Below are 18,290 nucleotides of genomic sequence, written 5' to 3' on the forward strand. Positions count from 1 at the left end.
GGTAAGGCATTTAGAAAGTACTGAGACTTCTGCAGGGATCAGAGTTTTGGCAGAAAGATTGACAAAAATGTTACAGGATGAGTGTACAGGAGTGGTGTGTTGCATTGTGGAGGAGGGGAGGGGGTAGAAGAAGTTTTTGGGGGTATGGGAAGCGGAGTAAGTCAGCAATGCCTGGTTGGGGAGCTACATACACACTGTCTAGTCACATTAAGGTGAGCACCACCTATGTTCAATGTCAAGATGCAGTAACCACTCACAGATGAGAGGTGGCATTATTAGCAGTGATGGATATATAACACATTTCAAAGGGACATGAAAAACAGGGAAGTCATCATCGTTATGCAGAAATTTCTAAGTTTGTACACTGTTCACATGCAGCTGTGGTGCACATGGGCCATAGATGACAGGGATGAACAACTGCTATGGAGATGTGTCCAGGTGATCTGTGTGATCTTGTCATTCTGGAAGTCAATGGATCAACACAAGTATGCATCTATCCTTGAGGACCATGTCTAGCCCTACAAGCAATTTGCTTATCCTCAAAAAGATGACATGTACCAGCAAGCAATGCAATGCGCTGCACAGCTTTCAGTTTATGTGTGTGGTTCACAGAGCACCAGGATTAGTTTACTGTACTCTACAGACCATCAAACTCTCTGCATTTAAACCCAAGTGAGAATCTGTGGGAACATCTCAATCGGGCTGTTTGTGCCCCGTATGTTCTCATTCAGTCATATCAGGAAGTTCACATCTGGAAGTACAAAGATCCATTCTTGTGATCCAGATTCTTTATACATTATGTAAAATGTTTTAATTTAATTTACGACCACGTCCTTTAAAATGACACAATCAAGTGTTTACAATGTAAAGACTTAGCACATTGCTGCCCTCTATATAACTGTTCTTTGCTCAAAATAACACTGAAATTACAGGCAACTAAAATACTGAATTTATACAATTAAAATAACCATTTTTTTAAAAAAAAGCTATTTGTTAAAATTAAAGACATTACGAAACTTAAGATCAAAATTTGCACAAAAGGAAATGTTATTCATTTTCTCAAAATATGTTCTCACATTTAAAATCTCTTAAACCCCTCCTCACTGTAAATTTTGATGAATTAAGGTTACAACAATATTGGACAAAGTGTCAACTGTCATTTTCCTACATAAAGACCAGTTTTGGGACAATGAGTTGTTACAGGCAGCTGTTAAATGATCATCAGACAGTTGCATGTCATGTATCATCTTGGAGGTAAGGCTTGTTAATAAAAGAAGAAATTATGAAGTTTGGATGCTGAAATTTATTTTAAGAAATATTAAAACCTTTCCCTCATGATTTATATAAAATTGACAAAAATCAGGACTTACAGTGAAAAAAATGATGATTAATTATGAACAACGATTACCATCAGCATTGATTATTCAAAGCTAAGTACATAAAAATATTGATTTCCTGCTCTTAAAGTTTTAAGAGACTGCAATTGGATATCTTGAGAAAACTGCAATTTTAGCCAAAATTTTGTGTACAATTCTGGACACCTTATTGTGGCTATTTATTGTGTCCCACTGAAAGAATTTCAGCCCTCACTGACCAGCACCTCCAACCAATTGCCCAGCACCTAGCCTCCCATATCAAAGATACCAACCATTTCCTTCACCGACTGTCTACTATTCCCACCCCTTTACCTCCTGTATCCCTACTCACCACTGTTGATGCCTCCTCCCTATACACCAACATTCCTTATGCCCATGTGATCTTACTGCTACTGAACACTACCTTCCCCAATGTCCTGACTCCAGACCCACTACCTTGTTTCTCATACACCTTACTAACTTTATCCTAATCCATAACTACCACTCATTTGAAGGGAAGGTATATAAACAAATCTGCGGCACAGTCATGGGCACCTGCATGGAAGCCTCCTATGCCAACCTTTTCACTGGCCATCAAGATGAGACCTTCCTAGCCTCCCAAAACACCAAATCCCTAGTCTGGTTCAAGTTCATTGATGGTATCTTCATTCCTTCACAACCTCAACACCCTCTCTCCCATATTCTTCACACGGTCCTCCTCAACAAAGTGTGCCACCTTCCTAGATGTTGACCACCTCCTCTCTGATGGCCCCATCTGCACCTCTGTCCACACTAAACCCACCAACCACCAACAGTATACGCATTTTGACAGTTGTCATCCTTTTCACACCAAAAAATTCCTTCCATATAGCTTAGCCACCTGGGGACAGCTTATCTGCAGAGACAAAAATTCTCTTGCTCAGAATGCTTCACAGACAAGCACTATCCCAGACCTAGTATGCAATCAGATCTCCCGTGCCATTTCCCCTCACTCCCCCAATCCTCCCACCATCCTCAAGAACCAGCCACAAAGAAGTGTCCCCTTCATCACCCAGTACCACCCCAGACTGGAACAACTGAACCACAACCTTTGCCAGGGCTCTGATTACTTATCATCATGCCCTGAAATGAGGAACATCCTACCAGAGATACTTCCCATCCATCCTAAAGTGGTGTTTCGTAACCCACCCAACCTCCACAACATCCTAGTCCATTCCAATGCCACTCCCATTCTTAACCACTTGCTACAAGGATCATATATCTGTGGAAGGCTGAAGTGCAAAACCTGCCCAATACACCCACCCAGCACTTCCTATTCCAGTTTTGTCACAAGTTTATCCTACCCCATCAGGGGCTGGGCCACCTGTGAAAGCAGGCATGTCATTTACCAGCTCTACTGAAATCACTGCACAGCTTTTTATATTGGTATGACTACCAATCTGCTGTCTACCATAATCAACGGTCACCGCCAAACTGTGTCCAAGTGCAAAGTGGACCACCCTGAGGCACAACATGCACCTAAACATAACATGATTGATTTCAATGGCTGCTTCACTACCCAAACCATCTGGATCCTTCCCTTCACCTCCTGTTTTTTCTGAACTGCACACATGGGAGTTATCCTTACAACATATCCTCCACTCCCGTAATTATCCTGGCCTCAACCTAAGATAACATACTGTCCCCATACCCTCAACCCAACAGTTTCCACGCCTTCTGTCCTATTACCTCCTCCCCATTCTTGTCTCTCACCCTGTTTATATGCAGCCCTCTGCCAACACATCCACCCATCTTTCCCAACTCTTTTCCTTTTTGCTCCTTTTTTCACCACCTCCCTGCACCACAATCTCCTGATGCTGCACCTGTTGGCAGTCTAGGCCCTACACGCTCCACCAGACAGTGCTCACCTCTCTCCCCCCACGTACACTACCATCCCTTCCCGTTCCTTACTCCCTCCAGATTGCTGCTTGCATCCCAAGTGATGTTGCAGTCCAGCCTGAGATGCTGGAGTTGGTGGTTGTGTGCGCATGATGTATGCTTGCATGTATGGGTGAATGGTGTGTGTGTGTGTGTGTGTGTGTGTGTGTGTGTGTGTGTGTGTGTGTGTATTTCACACTCATGAAGGCTTTGGCCGAAACCTGTATGTAAGTGTCTTTCAATTATGCCTGTGTGCAACCTGACGTGTCTTCTTTGTGATAAGTGGCAATCCATCTTTTCCTACATTGTTGATGTTCCTACCTGGAGTTTCCATTGTTTGATTTTTACAGAGTATTACATAGATGTGTAGTTGTCCACCTTTTGTCCAACTGATGTAATAAAAACTGATTTCCTTACTCAATTTCATTGGTATTCACACGGCTGATGTACGTAACTCTCAATTATGCCATGATTTGCATGTTTAGATTCACTGATTGAAGTTTTAGAAACATTTTGTGTAATTCTACACTTAGGTACAAGTAATAACTAGACAAAAACGTACAGTAAGGATAATATGTTAACATGCTCTAAACTGTTGTAGCCAAACGTTTAAACAGCTACACATATACAGGGATAGAACTTTCTGAACTTGGGGACTATCTCTGGAGATGAGTTAGCTGACATGGAGCAGTTAAACAGCATCAAGTCCTGAACTGCAGGGATCTCAGAAGTGTAACAGGGAGGGGGAGGGGGCAAGGAAGGAGGAAGGGAGCAAATATAATTAAAATCAGCACTTTACTTATGAAGAAAAGAGCAGGTAGGAAATTCAGATGGAGACTTTATTGAATACAAGGAAGTTAAAAACAATATTATCGTGGCAATCTAATGATATTTAGACTTGATCCAAAGGAAAGAAAAGGTATTCTATGAAAAATGTTAAGTTTCTTCACCAACATAATCACATTCCAACCAGGAGGTTAAACACCTAGAAAGTAACAAAGCATAAATGACAGTAAACTGCACTACAATATAACAGGCAGTTTTAATATGAAAATAAGACAGAAACTAAACAATGCTTTCTTCAGTGGAAAACTTCAGATATGATACCAGAAATAACACAAGCCACATGTTAGTATAACCTGTTGAATACGAGTTAGTATAATCTGTTGAAGACTGTATTCCAGAAGGAAAAGTACATGAAACATACTTCACAAGGATGAAAAGGAATTATAAGTAAAATATGCTATGCTTAATCAAATAATAGGGTTGCCCAGAAAGTAAAGTACCGCATTTTTTTTCTCAGCCGAAAACAATGCTATAAATGCAAAACATTACATATGTATTATTCGAAGTCTCTCGAGTGAGCGCGCCAGGTTCCCATCACTTCCAACAGTCAGCGTAGTTACAGGACAGTTTCAAAATGGCATCTGTAGGTGATGTACGTTACAAGCAATGTGCCGTGATTGAATTTCTCACTGCAGAGAAACAAACAGTGGGGAATATTCACAAACGCTTGTGCGAAGTCTATGGAGCATCTGGTGTCATCAGAAGTACAGTTAGTCACTGGGCACAGAAGGTGAGGTCATCAGAAGGCGGTTTGGCAGAGCTACACAATTTGCAGTGGTCGGGGAGACCATCCACATCTGTCAAACCTGTCATGTTGCAGCAAGCTGATGTCATTCGCAAGGACAGACACATTACGAGTCGGCAGCTGGTGCTGCATCTGGAGGTGATTCACACAGTAGAGTACTGGCTCTGCCACCTGGACAAGGATTGGTATCAACAGGGTATACACGCTCTTGTTTCGCGCTTGAGGAAGACCATAGAACAGGATGGAGATTATGTGGAAAAACAGGGTATGTAGATAAAACCTCATTCTTTCGCATGTGTAATTCTCATTATGTTCAATAAAGAACTGTTGAAGAAAAAAAAATGGTGCATTACTTTCTGGGCAACCCTCATACTCAAGTAATGTTACAGGTACTGGTGCTCCTATATCGGTTTCAAATTGCGAATGATAAACCTATAAGGATGTAGAGGCTTGTCTCACTAGGGGTAAGATAGATACTGCCTACAGGAAAATTAAAGAGACCTTTGGAGAGAAGAGAACCACTTGTATGAATATCAAGAGCTCAGATGGCAACCCAGTTCTAAGCAAAGAAGGGAAGGCAGAAAGGTGGAAGGAGTATATAGAGGGTTTATACAAGGGCGATGTACTTGAGGACAATATTATGGAAATGGAAGAGGATGTAGATGAAGACGAAATGGGAGATAAGATACTGCGTGAAGAGTTTGACAGAGCACTGAAAGACCTGAGTCGAAACAAGGCCCCGGGAGTAGACAACATTCCATTTGAACTACTGATGGCCTCGGGAGAGCCAGTCATGACAAAACTCTACCATCTGGTGAGCACGATGTATGAGACAGGAGAAATACCCTCAGACTTCAAGAAGAATATAATAATTCCAATCCCAAAGGAAGCAGGAGTTGACAGATGTGAAAATTACCGAACTATCAGTTTAATAAGTCACAGCTGCAAAATACTAACGCGAATTCTTTACAGACGAATGGAAAAACTGGTAGAAGCCGACCTCGGGGAAGATCAGTTTGGATTCCGTAGAAATGTTGGAACACGTGAGGCAATACTGACCTTACGACTTATCTTAGAAGAAAGATTAAGAAAAGGCAAACCTATGTTTCTAGCATTTGTAGACTTAGGGAAAGCTTTTGACAATGTTAACTGGAATACTCTCTTTCAAATTCTGAAGGTGTCAGGGGTAAAATACAGGGAGCGAAAGGCTATTTACAGTTTGAACAGAAACCAGATGGCAGTTACAGTTATAAGAGTCGAGGGGCATGAAAGGGAAGCAGTGGTTGGGAAAGGAGTAAGACAGGGTTGTAGCCTCTCCCCAATGTTATTCAATCTGTATATTGAGCAAGCAGTAAAGGAAACAAAAGAAAAATTCGGAGTAGGTATTAAAATTCATGGAGAAGAAGTAAAAACTTTGAGGTTCACCGATGACATTGTAATTCTGTCAGAGACAGCAAAGGACTTGGAAGAGCAGTTGAACGGAATGGACAGTGTCTTGAAAGGAGGATATAAAATGAACATCAACAAAAGCAAAACGAGGATTATGGAATGTAGTCAAATTAAGTCAGGTGATGCTGAGGGTATTAGATTAGGAAATGAGACACTTAAAGTAGTAAAGGAGTTTTGCTATTTAGGGAGTAAAATAACCGATGATGGTCGAAGTAGAGAGGATATAAAATGTAGACTGGCAATGGCAAGGAAAGCGTTTCTCAAGAAGAGGAATTTGTTAACATCGAGTATAGATTTAAGTGTCAGGAAGTCATTTCTGAAAGTATTTGTATGGAGTGTAGCCATGTATGGAAGTGAAACATGGACGATAACTAGTTTGGACAAGAAGAGAATAGAAGCTTTCGAAATGTGGTGCTACAGAAGAATGCTGAAGATAAGGTGGGTAGATCACGTAACTAATGAGGAGGTATTGAATAGGATTGGGGAGAAGAGAAGTTTGTGGCACAACTTGACTAGAAGAAGGGATCGGTTGGTAGGACATGTTTTGAGGCATCAAGGGATCACAAATTTAGCATTTGAGGGCAGTGTAGAGGGTAAAAATCTTAGAGGGAGACCAAGAGATGAATACACTAAGCAGATTCAGAAGGATGTAGGTTGCAGTAGATACTGGGAGATGAAGAAGCTTGCACAGGATAGAGTAGCATGGAGAGCTGCATCAAACCAGTCTCAGGACTGAAGACCACAACAACAACAACAACAACAAACCTATAAGATTAGAAGTTATGAAATAGAATTGCTCACCAGTAGAGCTCACTCAAAATAAGGTGGCTTTTGTACAGAGAGGTATTTTTGTCTCGAACACTGGGAAAACCCACCCATTGTTCTGAAGGGGCAACCATCTCGGCTGCCTGTCGCCTACCCACCTGTGCACTTTGAGCATTTTCACTGTTATTTTTTTTACTACATAGCTGGCACCACAGTCTTCACACACTACACAGTTCATCATAATCACACACTTTAGATTATGTGCAACACCATTACATTTATATCGGGAGAGGCAAACGAGGAAGCAAAAAGCCTAATTAAAAATTCTAGTTTATACAAACCAAAAGACATTTTATACTTTTGAAGGTTTCACTACTTGTAAAGGCCATGGAAGACTGACAGAAAATAAACACCCATCACCTCCTATCCTTAATAAAAGTCCTCAATCTTTCCTCTCTCACATCCACACCAGCTGTTCAGAGCATCCTCCTACAGGCCAACCACAAATTAGAACAGCATGCGACCCTCCACCTCAAAAAACTATCTAATCTCCTGGTTTCCGACATCCGGAAAGGCAACTTACTCACCCTTCACAACCTTTCCAGCAAACCCCAACCTCCTCTCATTGCACACAGACCCAGTCTCTCCCATCTACTCAATCTCCCACTTCCAGCTCCACTCCCCCCAAAACCTCAACATTGTAATCAACACAATCTGGAACCACAACACCCTAATTCAGTAGTTAACCTTTCCTCCAAACCTCTCTCCCAATCCAAAACCTCTGTCCTATCCAAAGGCCTCACCTTCAGCCCTACTCCCAGATTCAACCAACTAGCCCTTGTCAAAGATTTACTGTCCTACACTCGTACTCTCTGCTGGAAATATCACTTTGCCACGAATAAAAATGATCCTAATCCTACTCCTAATGATCCAACTCCCCAAGACACGATCCAAATTGAACCCTGCCTGGAACAGTTCCGTCCTCCGTCACAGCGGGACCCACCTCCTCTTCCTCTTCCTCAAAATCACCCTCTCCAAACCTTCCAGGAATTTCTCACTTCCAGCCTGGCCTCTCAATCCTTCTTAAAAAACCTTAATCCTACTCCCAACATCACCACTGCTGAAGCCCAGGCTATCCATGATCTGAAGGCTGACCGATCCATCGTCATTCTTCCGGCGGACAAGGGTTCCACGACCTTGGTACTTGATCGTCTGGAGTATGTGGCTGAGGAACTGCATCAGCTTTCAGATAACATTACATACGAAGTTTGCCAAGGTAATCCCATTCCTGATGTCCAGGCGGAGCTTCAAGGAATCCTCAGAACCTTAAGCCCCCTTCAAAACCTTTCACTTGACCCCTTCAACTTCCTGACCCCACCAACACCCCGCACCCCTACCTTCTACCTACTTCCTAAAATTCACAAACCCAATCATCCCAGCCGCCCCATTGTAGCTGGTTACCAAGCCCCCACAGAATGTATCTCTGCCTATGTAGATCAACAACTTCAACCCATTACATGCAGTCTCCCATCCTTCATCAAAGACACCAACCACTTTCTTGAACGCCTGGAATCCTTACCCAATCTGTTACCCCCAGAAACCATCCTTGTAACCATTGATGCCACTTCCTTATACACAAATATTCCGCACGTCCAGGGCCTCGCTGCGATGGAGCACTTCCTTTCACGCCGATCACCTGCCACCCTACCTAAAACCTCTTTCCTCATTACCTTAGCCAGCTTCATCCTGACTCACAACTTCTTCACTTTCGAAGGCCAGTATTTCTGATCTCTGCCCAAACTCTTTGCCTTTACAAATGTCTGCTTGTCTGTGTACGTGCGGATGGATATGTGTGGGTGTGCGAGTGTATACCTGTCCTTTTTTCCCCTAAGGTAAGTCTTTCCGCTCCCGGGATTGTAATGACTCTTCACCCTCTCCCTTAAAACCCACATCCTTTCGTCTTTCCCTCTTTCCTGATGAAGCAACCATTGGTTGCGAAAGCTGAATTTTGTGTGTATGTTTGTATGTCTATCAACATGCCAGCACTTTCGTTTGGTAAGTAATATCGTCTTTGTTTTTGTTACAAAAAGGTACAGCCAAACTTTCAGGAAACATTCCTCACACACAAAGAAAGAAAATACGTTATGTGGACATGTGTCCGGAAACGCTTACTTTCCAGGTTAGAGCTCATTTTATTACTTCTCTTCAAATCACATTAATCATGGAATGGAAACACACAGCAACAGAATGTACCAGCGTGACTTCAAACACTTTGTTACAGGAAATGTTCAAAATGTCCTCCATTAGCGGGGATACATGCATCCACCCTCCATCGCATGGAATCCCTGATGTGCTGATGCAGCCCTGGAGAATGGTGTATTGTATCACAGCCGTCCACAATACGAGCACGAAGAGTTTCTACATTTGGTACCGCGGTTGTGCAGACAAGAGCTTTCAAATGCCCCCATAAATGAAAGTCAAGAAGGTTGAGGTCAGGAGAGCGTGGAGGCCATGGAATTGGTCCGCCTCTACCAACCCATCGGTCACCGAATCTGTTGTTGAGAAGCATACGAACACTTCGACTGAAATGTGCAGGAGCTCCATGGTGCACAAACCACACGTTGTGTCGTACTTGTGAAGGCACGTGTTCTAGCAGCACAGGTAGAGTATCTTGTGTGAAATCATGGTAACGTGCTCCATTGAGTGTAGGTGGAAGAACATGGGGCCCAATCAAGACATCACCAACAATGCCTGCCCAAACGTTCACAGAAAATCTGTGTTGATGATGTGATTGCACAATTAAGTGCGGATTCTCGTCAGCCCACACATGTGGATTGTGAAAATTTACAATTTGATCACGTTGGAATGAAGCCTCATCCGTAAAAAGAACATTTGCACTGGAATGAGGATTGACACATTGTTGGATGAACCATTCGCAGAAGTGTACCCGTGGAGGCCAATCAGCTTCTGGTAGTGCCTGCACACGCTGTACGTTGTACGGAAACAACTGGTTCTCCCGTAGCACTCTCCATACAGTGACGTGGTCAACGTTACCTTGTACAGCAGCAACTTCTCTGACGCTGACATTAGGGTTATCGTCAACTGCACGAAGAATTGCCTCGTCCATTGCAGGTGTCCTCGTCATTCTAGGTCTTCCCCAGTTGCGAGTCATATGCTGGAATGTTCCGTGCTCCCTAAGACGCCGATCAATTGCTTCGAACGTCTTCCTGTTCGTTCTGGAAATCTGTCTCGATACAAATGTACCGCGCCACGGCTATTGCCCCGTGCTAATCCATACATCAAATGGGCATCTGCCAACTCTGTATTTGTAAACACTGCACTGACTGCAAAACCATGTTCGTGATGAACACTAACCTGTTGATGCTACATACTGATGTGCTTGATGCTAGTACTGTAGAGCAATGAGTCGCATGTCAACACAAGCACCGAAGTCAACATTACCTTCCTTCAATTGTGACATTACCTTCTAGTAGCTCATGGTCCGATTTGTTTTGCTTTGGGTGATTCTTCGTCCATGACACTTTCTTTTTTTTGTACTTAAGCAAGAAACTGGTCACACTAACTTAACTAACAACTAACTTGTTCGCTGGTGCTATTTGAGTTTACTTATTGCCATTTTGTCATTTGGAGATAGTGAGTGGAGCTGTGGACACTAGAAAATGGAGTGCCAAGTGGAGAAATCAGAACATTTAGGACATATTCTTCTGTTTGACTTCAATAGAGGGGTGACAGCTGCAGAGGAGGCCATAAACAACTACACCATGAATGGGGATACTATCACTGGACTGAGCACAGCAAAAAAGTTCTTTTTCACTTTAAGGAGGGTGGTTTTAGCAACTCTCCACTTTCAGGAAGACCTTCAGGGTTTGATGAAGATTTTTTAAGCACATTAATCCACAATGATCCACATCAATACACTTGACAACTGGCAAACATGATGAACTGTGATCATTCCACCATCATGTGCAAGCTCTAAGCAAAAATCACAGAAATCAACGTTTGGCTATATGTGCACCTCTGGTTGCTCATAATCAACTGGCTCATGAACATCACCCACCATTCCTATCCTACTTCACTGCTGGTGATGAGGCATGAAAAAAAGCAGCAACTCATCATACAAAGACTTGCACACATCCACGAAATATAACATTATGCATCTGGTGGAACAGTGATGGTGTGGCGTACCAAGAATTGCTTTCCCGAGGTGTAACCATCACTGCTGACATTTATTCTCAACAACTGAGAAGTTTTTCAGATGCAATCCAAGAACAACAACGAGCAAGACAGCATGAACTGATGCTACTCCACGATAATGGCACCAACATTCTCCTAGAGTGACAAAGGACACTATGCAGGAGTCAGGTTAGAAGTTATTTGGCACACACCTTTTTCACCTGCTCTTGTGCCCCCAGATTTTCACCTTTTCTGTTCTCTATCGAACAACCTTCAAGGAAGTTCTTTTCCGGATGAAAATGTGCTCCGAACATGGCTCTATGAGTTCTTTGCTCCAAAACCACGCGATTTGTACAGTCGGCAAATTGAAAAGTTACTCCATCATTCGCTGTCTGTTGTAAATAGTGCAGGAGAACATATTATTGATGACTGAAGTCTCTAGTATGTGTGTCTGTTGTGTTTATTAAACTTGTGGAAAAACGCTATGAACTTATGCACCAACACAATAATATGATTGCTTGTACACTCGCTAGCTGTAGCTTATACATTATGGGAGATACTGGTCCGTGCACAGGCTTAAACTGTGCAACTTCACCTCCCCTATCATGCAGTGATCGTTCATGCCAAAAAACCCCACTACCAGTGTCCCCTCCCCAACTGTGCCATGTCATCACCACAGGTACAGACCAACTTATTTTGTGTGCATTTTCCTTATCTTCAGGAGGTGAAATGTGAAAATGGAAAGAACATTAGGGGGTAGAATCCCATCAATGATGAAGAGCACAAGCTCGGACAGGGAGGGGAATGGGGAAAGAAGTCAATTTAGGGAAACCACAGAAAACCTTAATCACGATGGCAGACAGGGATCTGAACCACAGAGCTCCCAAATGGGACTCCAATGAGCTAATCACTGCACAACTCCACTGCAGCAAAATGAGTAGTACTGCCAAGAGAGACATTGAAGTAAAAGTGATACCTACCAAGCTTTCAGAACTGACAGGTCTTTCCTCAATAAAGGGACAGGGACAGTTTGGGGAAGGTTAAAAACGGAAGGCAGCCACTCAGACTCCAAGATATGAGGGACATGCACACAGTGAGCATGAGGACAAACAAAGATCTACTTTGCAAGTTGCAACCACACTAAAGTTAGTAGAAAACCAGACTTACAACTTTCTACTTACCCGATCTTCAAGTTCTTGTGGAAAGCGTGTCTGGAACTTTACAAGTGTTCCTTCGTTATAATCCCGCTGTATAAACACCTTCAAACACTGATTATTTGCATTAACAGCTCTCGTCGTGGACATATCCTCCAATGGAGTGGTACTGGTGTGGTTCTAAGTAAAAGAAAGAATGCCATATACACGGTATGTATGGGCAAATTCCTGTAGTGACAAATACTCGTGGTTATGAGAAACAGATAATTTTTGTTTTAAAAGAATAGTTCTGTTACAGTTGAGGTCATGAACAGGTATAGCCTGTTACTTTTTGAAGGGCATAGCCTCACTCAGCTGTAGAGGAAAATAGGGCACAACAGACTATTAACAAAAGTTCAGGTGAGAGATCAGAAAGCGAGCTGGGTAAAAAAAGAAAAAAATCTTGCTACTGGGTAGATTTCCTGGGAGGGGTATAGGGCAACAACTGGTGGTGAAAACTAAGATAAAGGTACCCAGTGACATGTACTCTAAAAGCTATTGCTAGCCTTAACCAAGTAACAAATGATTTTCAGGCATTGTCTAGTGATCTCAGTAAAGAGGAAAAGGCATTGATAGTTGGGAGAGCAGTGCAAGAAAACAGAATATACTGTAACAACTGACCTGGATAAGTACAGATTTGAAAACCTGAAAGCTTAAAAGTGAGAGACAGAGATTATGATAAAACATCATGCACAAATTTCTAACAGCAGGAAGCTAAATGCACACAATCTGGTAGAGATGGAAGGCCAGAGAAAAATTGAAAGGCCAGAAAATAAACGATATAGAAAACTAAATGTGAATCAAGAAAGGAACAAATAAATTAATGGAAAGTAAGGCCAGGTAGATGGCAAGAACCAAGGACATGTTGCAACACCATTTCCTGCCTGCAAATTCTGAGAAACTGGTGTCTGGGGAAAGAATGTAGATGGCATGTGTGGTAAAACAGGCATCAAGTTCATGACTGTCATGTTGTAGAGCATGCTCTGCAACAGGATAATGTGTGTTGCCAGTACACACTCTATGCCTGTGCCCATTCATCCTAACTGACAACTTGGTAGTAGTCATGCCAATGTAAAAGGCCGAACAGCTTTTACATAGCAGCTGGTACATGGCATGTGTCACAGGTGGTTCTCCATTTAATAACATATGCTTTTCGAGTTACAGGGCTGATGCACATGATGGGAGGAGGGTGCGACCGGCAGGGATTGGAGCAATAGGGTGGGAAATAGATGCTGGAGAGTCTGACAAGGATTTTGCAGAGATGCGCAAACTGGATTGGTTGGTTGATTTGGAGGGGGGTGGGGGAGGACCAAACAGTGGGGTCATTGGTCCCAAGATCTAGGATGGCAGAAATAAATTAACACACAACACAAACAGCACACTACAGTTGAGGGGAAGGGATAATGAGCAAACAAAGAGGAGAAAGGGATCAGGGCAGCAGGAAGAGGAAAGAAAAAGAGGGGAGAAAAGGGTGCCTTGAGAGTCGAGGTGCCCCAGAAACACCAGCGCGGTGGGGCACCAGCACCATGACCAACCTGATCAGACATCCTACCAAACCATTATCATGATACAACAGGGACAACACCAGGGGAAGAAGACACAAGAAAAGGGGGAACAAAACAGCCAACATATCAGACAAAATGAAGGGAAAAGGCAGTGAGAAGGGGAGAACCTGGCAGGTGTGGAGGCAAGGTCGAGGCCTCCATAATCAATGCATACGCTATCTGAGGGACTCTCATGCCAGAGGAAAATTCAAGGATTTATACCTAAGAGTACAAACCACTTTTATGAAGAACATTGAGGACAGACATAACCATGCAAGGGTCGCCTGCTACCACCCGAGACAAGAAAGGTAGGAATGCATATTTAATGTGAAGGGCCAAAAGGTGGGGGAATTCCAGCAAAATATCTATCATCAGCAGCAGAGCCCCGCAACTACAAAGGAAGGGGAGGGGAATGGGAGCTGGCTCATTGCAGAGTAAAAAACCATAGGTCAGCCTGTTGTTGTTGTTGTTGTTCTTGTCTTCAGTCCTGAGACTGGTTTGATGCAGCTCTCCATGCTACTCTATCCTGTGCAAGCTTCTTCATCTCCCAGTACCTACTGCAACCTACATCCTTCTGAATCTGCTTAGTGTATTCATCTCTTGGTCTCCCCCTACGATTTTTACCCTCCACGCTGCCTTCCAATACTAAACTGGTGATCCCTTGATGCCTCAGAACATGTCCTACCAACCGATCCCTTCTTCTGGTCAAGTTGTGCCACAAACTTCTCTTCTCCCCAATCCTATTCAATACTTCCTCATTAGTTATGTGATCTACCCATCTAATCTTCAGCATTCTTCTGTAGCACCACATTTCAAAAGCTTCTATTCTCTTCTTGTCCAAACTATTTACCGTCCATGTTTCACTTCCATACATGGCTACACTCCATACAAATACTTTCAGAAATGACTTCCTGACACTTAAATCTATACTCGATGTTAATAAATTTCTCTTCTTCAGAAACGCTTTCCTTGCCATTGCCAGTCTACATTTTATATCCTCTCTACTTCGACCATCATCAGTTATTTTGCTCCCCAAATAACAAAACTCCTTTACTACTTTAAGTGTCTCATTTCCTAATCTAATACCCTCAGCATCACCCGACTTAATTCGACTACATTCCATTATCCTAGTTTTGCTTTTGTTGATGTTCATCTTATATCCTCCCTTCAAGACACCATCCATTCCGTTCAACTGCTCTTCCAAGTCCATTGCTGTCTCTGACAGAATTACAATGTCATCGGCGAATCTCAAAGTTTTTATTTCTTCTCCATGGATTTTAATACCTACTCCAAATTTTTCTTTTGTTTCCTTTACTGCTTGCACAATATACAGATTGAATAACATTGGGGAGAGGCTACAACCCTGTCTCACTCCCTTCCCAACCGCTGCTTCCCTCTCATGCCCCTCGACTCTTATAACTGCCATCTGGTTTCTGTACAAATTGTAAATAGCCTTTCGCTCCCTGTATTTTACCCCTGCCACCTTTAGAATTTGAAAGAGAGTATTCCAGTCAACATTGTCAAAAGCTTTCTCTAAGTCTACAAATGCTAGAAACGTAGGTTTGCCTTTCCTTAATCTTTCTTCTAAGATAAGTCGTAAGGTCAGTATTGCCTCACATGTTCCAGTATTTCTACGGAATCCAAACTGATCTTCCCCGAGGTCGGATTCTACTAGTTTTTCCATTATTCTGTAAAGAATTCGTGTTAGTATTTTGCAGCTGTGGCTTATTAAACTGATTGTTCGGTAATTTTCACATCTGTCAACACCTGCTTTCTTTGGGATTGGAATTATTATATTCTTCTTGAAGTCTGAGGGTATTTCGCCTGTTTCATACATCTTGCTCACCAGATGGTAGAGTTTTGTCAGGACTGGCTCTCCCAAGGCCGTCAGTAGTTCTACTGGAATGTTGTCTACTCCGGGGGCCTTGTTTCGACTCAGGTCTTTCAGTGCTCTGTCAAACTCTTCACGCAGTATCGTATCTCCCATTTCATCTTCATCTACATCCTCTTCCGTTTCCATAATATTGTCCTCAAGTACATCGCCCTTGTATAGACCCTCTATATACTCCTTCCACCTTTCTGCTTTCCCTTCTTTGCTTAGAACTGGGTTTCCATCTGAGCTCTTGATGTTCATACAAGTGGTTGTCTTATCTCCAAAGGTCTCTCTAATTTTCCTGTAGGCAGTATCTATCTTACCCCTAGTGAGATAAGCCTCTACATCCTTACATTTGTCCTCTAGCCATCCCTGCTTAGCCATTCTGCACTTCCTGTCGATCTCATTTTTGAGACGTTTGTATTCCTTTTTGCCTGCTTCATTTACTGCATTTTTATATTTTCTCCTTTCATCAATTAAATTCAATATTTCTTCTGTTACCCAAGGATTTCTATTAGCCCTCATCTTTTTACCTACTTGATCCTCTGCTGCCTTCATTACTTCATCCCTCAAAGCTACCCATTCTTCTTCTACTTTATTTCTTTCCCCCAGTCCTGTCAATTGTTCCCTTATGCTCTCCCTGAAACTCTGTACAACCTCTGGTTCTTTCAGTTTATCCAGGTCCCATCTCCTTAAATTCCCACCTTTTTGCAGTTTCTTCAGTTTTAATCTACAGGTCATAACCAATAGATTGTGCTCAGAGTCCACATCTGCTCCTGGAAATGTCTTACAATTTAAAACCTGGTTCCTAAATCTCTGTCTTACCATTATATAATCTATCTGATACCTTTTAGTATCTCCAGGGTTCTTCCATGTATACAACCTTCTATCATGATTCTTAAACCAAGTGTTAGCTATGATTAAGTTGTGCTCTGTGCAAAATTCTACCAGGCGGCTTCCTCTTTCATTTCTTAGCCCCAATCCATATTCACCTACGACGTTTCCTTCTCTCCCTTTTCCTACACTCGAATTCCAGTCACCCATGACTATTAAATTTTCGTCTCCCTTCACTATCTGAATAATTTCTTTTATTTCATCATACATTTCTTCAATTTCTTCGTCATCTGCCGAGCTAGTTGGCATATAAACTTGTACTACTGTAGTAGGTGTGGGCTTCGTATCTATCTTGGCCACAATAATGCGTTCACTATGCTGTTTGTAGTAGCTTACCCGCATTCCTATTTTCCTATTCATTATTAAACCTACTCCTGCATTACCCCTATTTGACTTTGTGTTTATAACCCTGTAGTCACCTGACCAGAAGTCTTGTTCCTCCTGCCACCGAACTTCACTAATTCCCACTATATTTAACTTTCATCTATCCATTTCCCTTTTTAAATTTTCTAACCTACCTGCCCGATTAAGGGATCTGACATTCCACGCTCCAATCCGTAGAATGCCAGTTTTCTTTCTCCTGATAACGACATCCTCTTGAGTAGTCCCCGCCCGGAGATCCGAATGGGGGACTATTTTACCTCCAGAATATTTTACCCAAGAAGACGCCATCATCATTTAATCATACAGTAAAGCTGCATGCCCTTGGGAAAAATTACGGCCGTAGTTTCCCCTTGCTTTCAGCCGTTCGCAGTACCAGCACAGCAAGGCCGTTTTGGTTCTTGTTACAAGGCCAGATCAGTCAATCATCCAGACTGTTGCCCCTGCAACTACTGAAAAGGCTGCTGCCCCTCTTCAGGAACCACACGTTTGTCTGGCCTCTCAACAGATACAGGTCAGCCTAGTACGGACAATACGAAGAAGGTGGAGAATGGTGGATTCCTAGTGGGAGAGGCAGGGGGAAGAATGCCACATTGATGGCAGGAAGTTTATTAGATGGTGGTTAGCTTCCCAAGAGTCAGCCCACAATTGAGCAAAATGGGATTTGATGTAACATTACAAATCTGCCACCGGACGATGGGGAACGGTGGGGGGAGGGGGGTTGATCAGCCCCTACTCCCACCAGATGATCAGCAAGTTCATTACCCAGAATACCTATGTGGCCAGGAACCCAAAGCAATTCAACCGAACCAGCAGTATCACGAAGATCGGCAAGAAGACTGTGGGTGCCAGAGACCAAGAGGTGGCGGAAAAAACACCGAGCGGTAGCCTGAAGGCCATTCATAGAGTCTGTGCACAAGAAAATTCCGGAGGAGGAGGACCATTTAATAAAACAGAGGGCCCAATACATGGCCATCAATTCCACAGTAAACACCTCACATTTGGCAGACAAGAGATGGTGTTCCATGCCAGCAGAAGACATGAAGGCATATCCCACACGATCAGCAGATTTAGAGCCGTCAATGTAAAAAAAAGTAAATAAATAAAAAATGGCATCCTTAAACTCCCACGAGA

At 42.8% G+C, this 18,290-nt stretch overlaps 1 protein-coding gene across 3 annotated transcripts in view; it reads right to left on the reverse strand.

The window, feature by feature from the left end:
* Positions 1 to 18,290, reverse strand: part of LOC126175043 (golgin subfamily A member 7) — an 82,051-nt gene that overhangs the window by 50,950 nt on the left and 12,811 nt on the right. For 2 of the 3 annotated variants that reach the window (XM_049921550.1, XM_049921549.1), the window contains exon 2: positions 12,453 to 12,605. The exons of the other annotated variant lie outside the window; for it this stretch is intronic. In XM_049921550.1, the coding sequence (XP_049777507.1) occupies positions 12,453 to 12,605 (153 nt within the window). The remainder of the gene's footprint in view (positions 1 to 12,452; positions 12,606 to 18,290) is intronic. 3 annotated transcript variants of the gene reach the window in all.

The sequence above is a fragment of the Schistocerca cancellata genome, chromosome 3 (assembly GCF_023864275.1).
Source record: "Schistocerca cancellata isolate TAMUIC-IGC-003103 chromosome 3, iqSchCanc2.1, whole genome shotgun sequence".
NCBI classification, from domain to species: domain Eukaryota; kingdom Metazoa; phylum Arthropoda; class Insecta; order Orthoptera; family Acrididae; genus Schistocerca; species Schistocerca cancellata.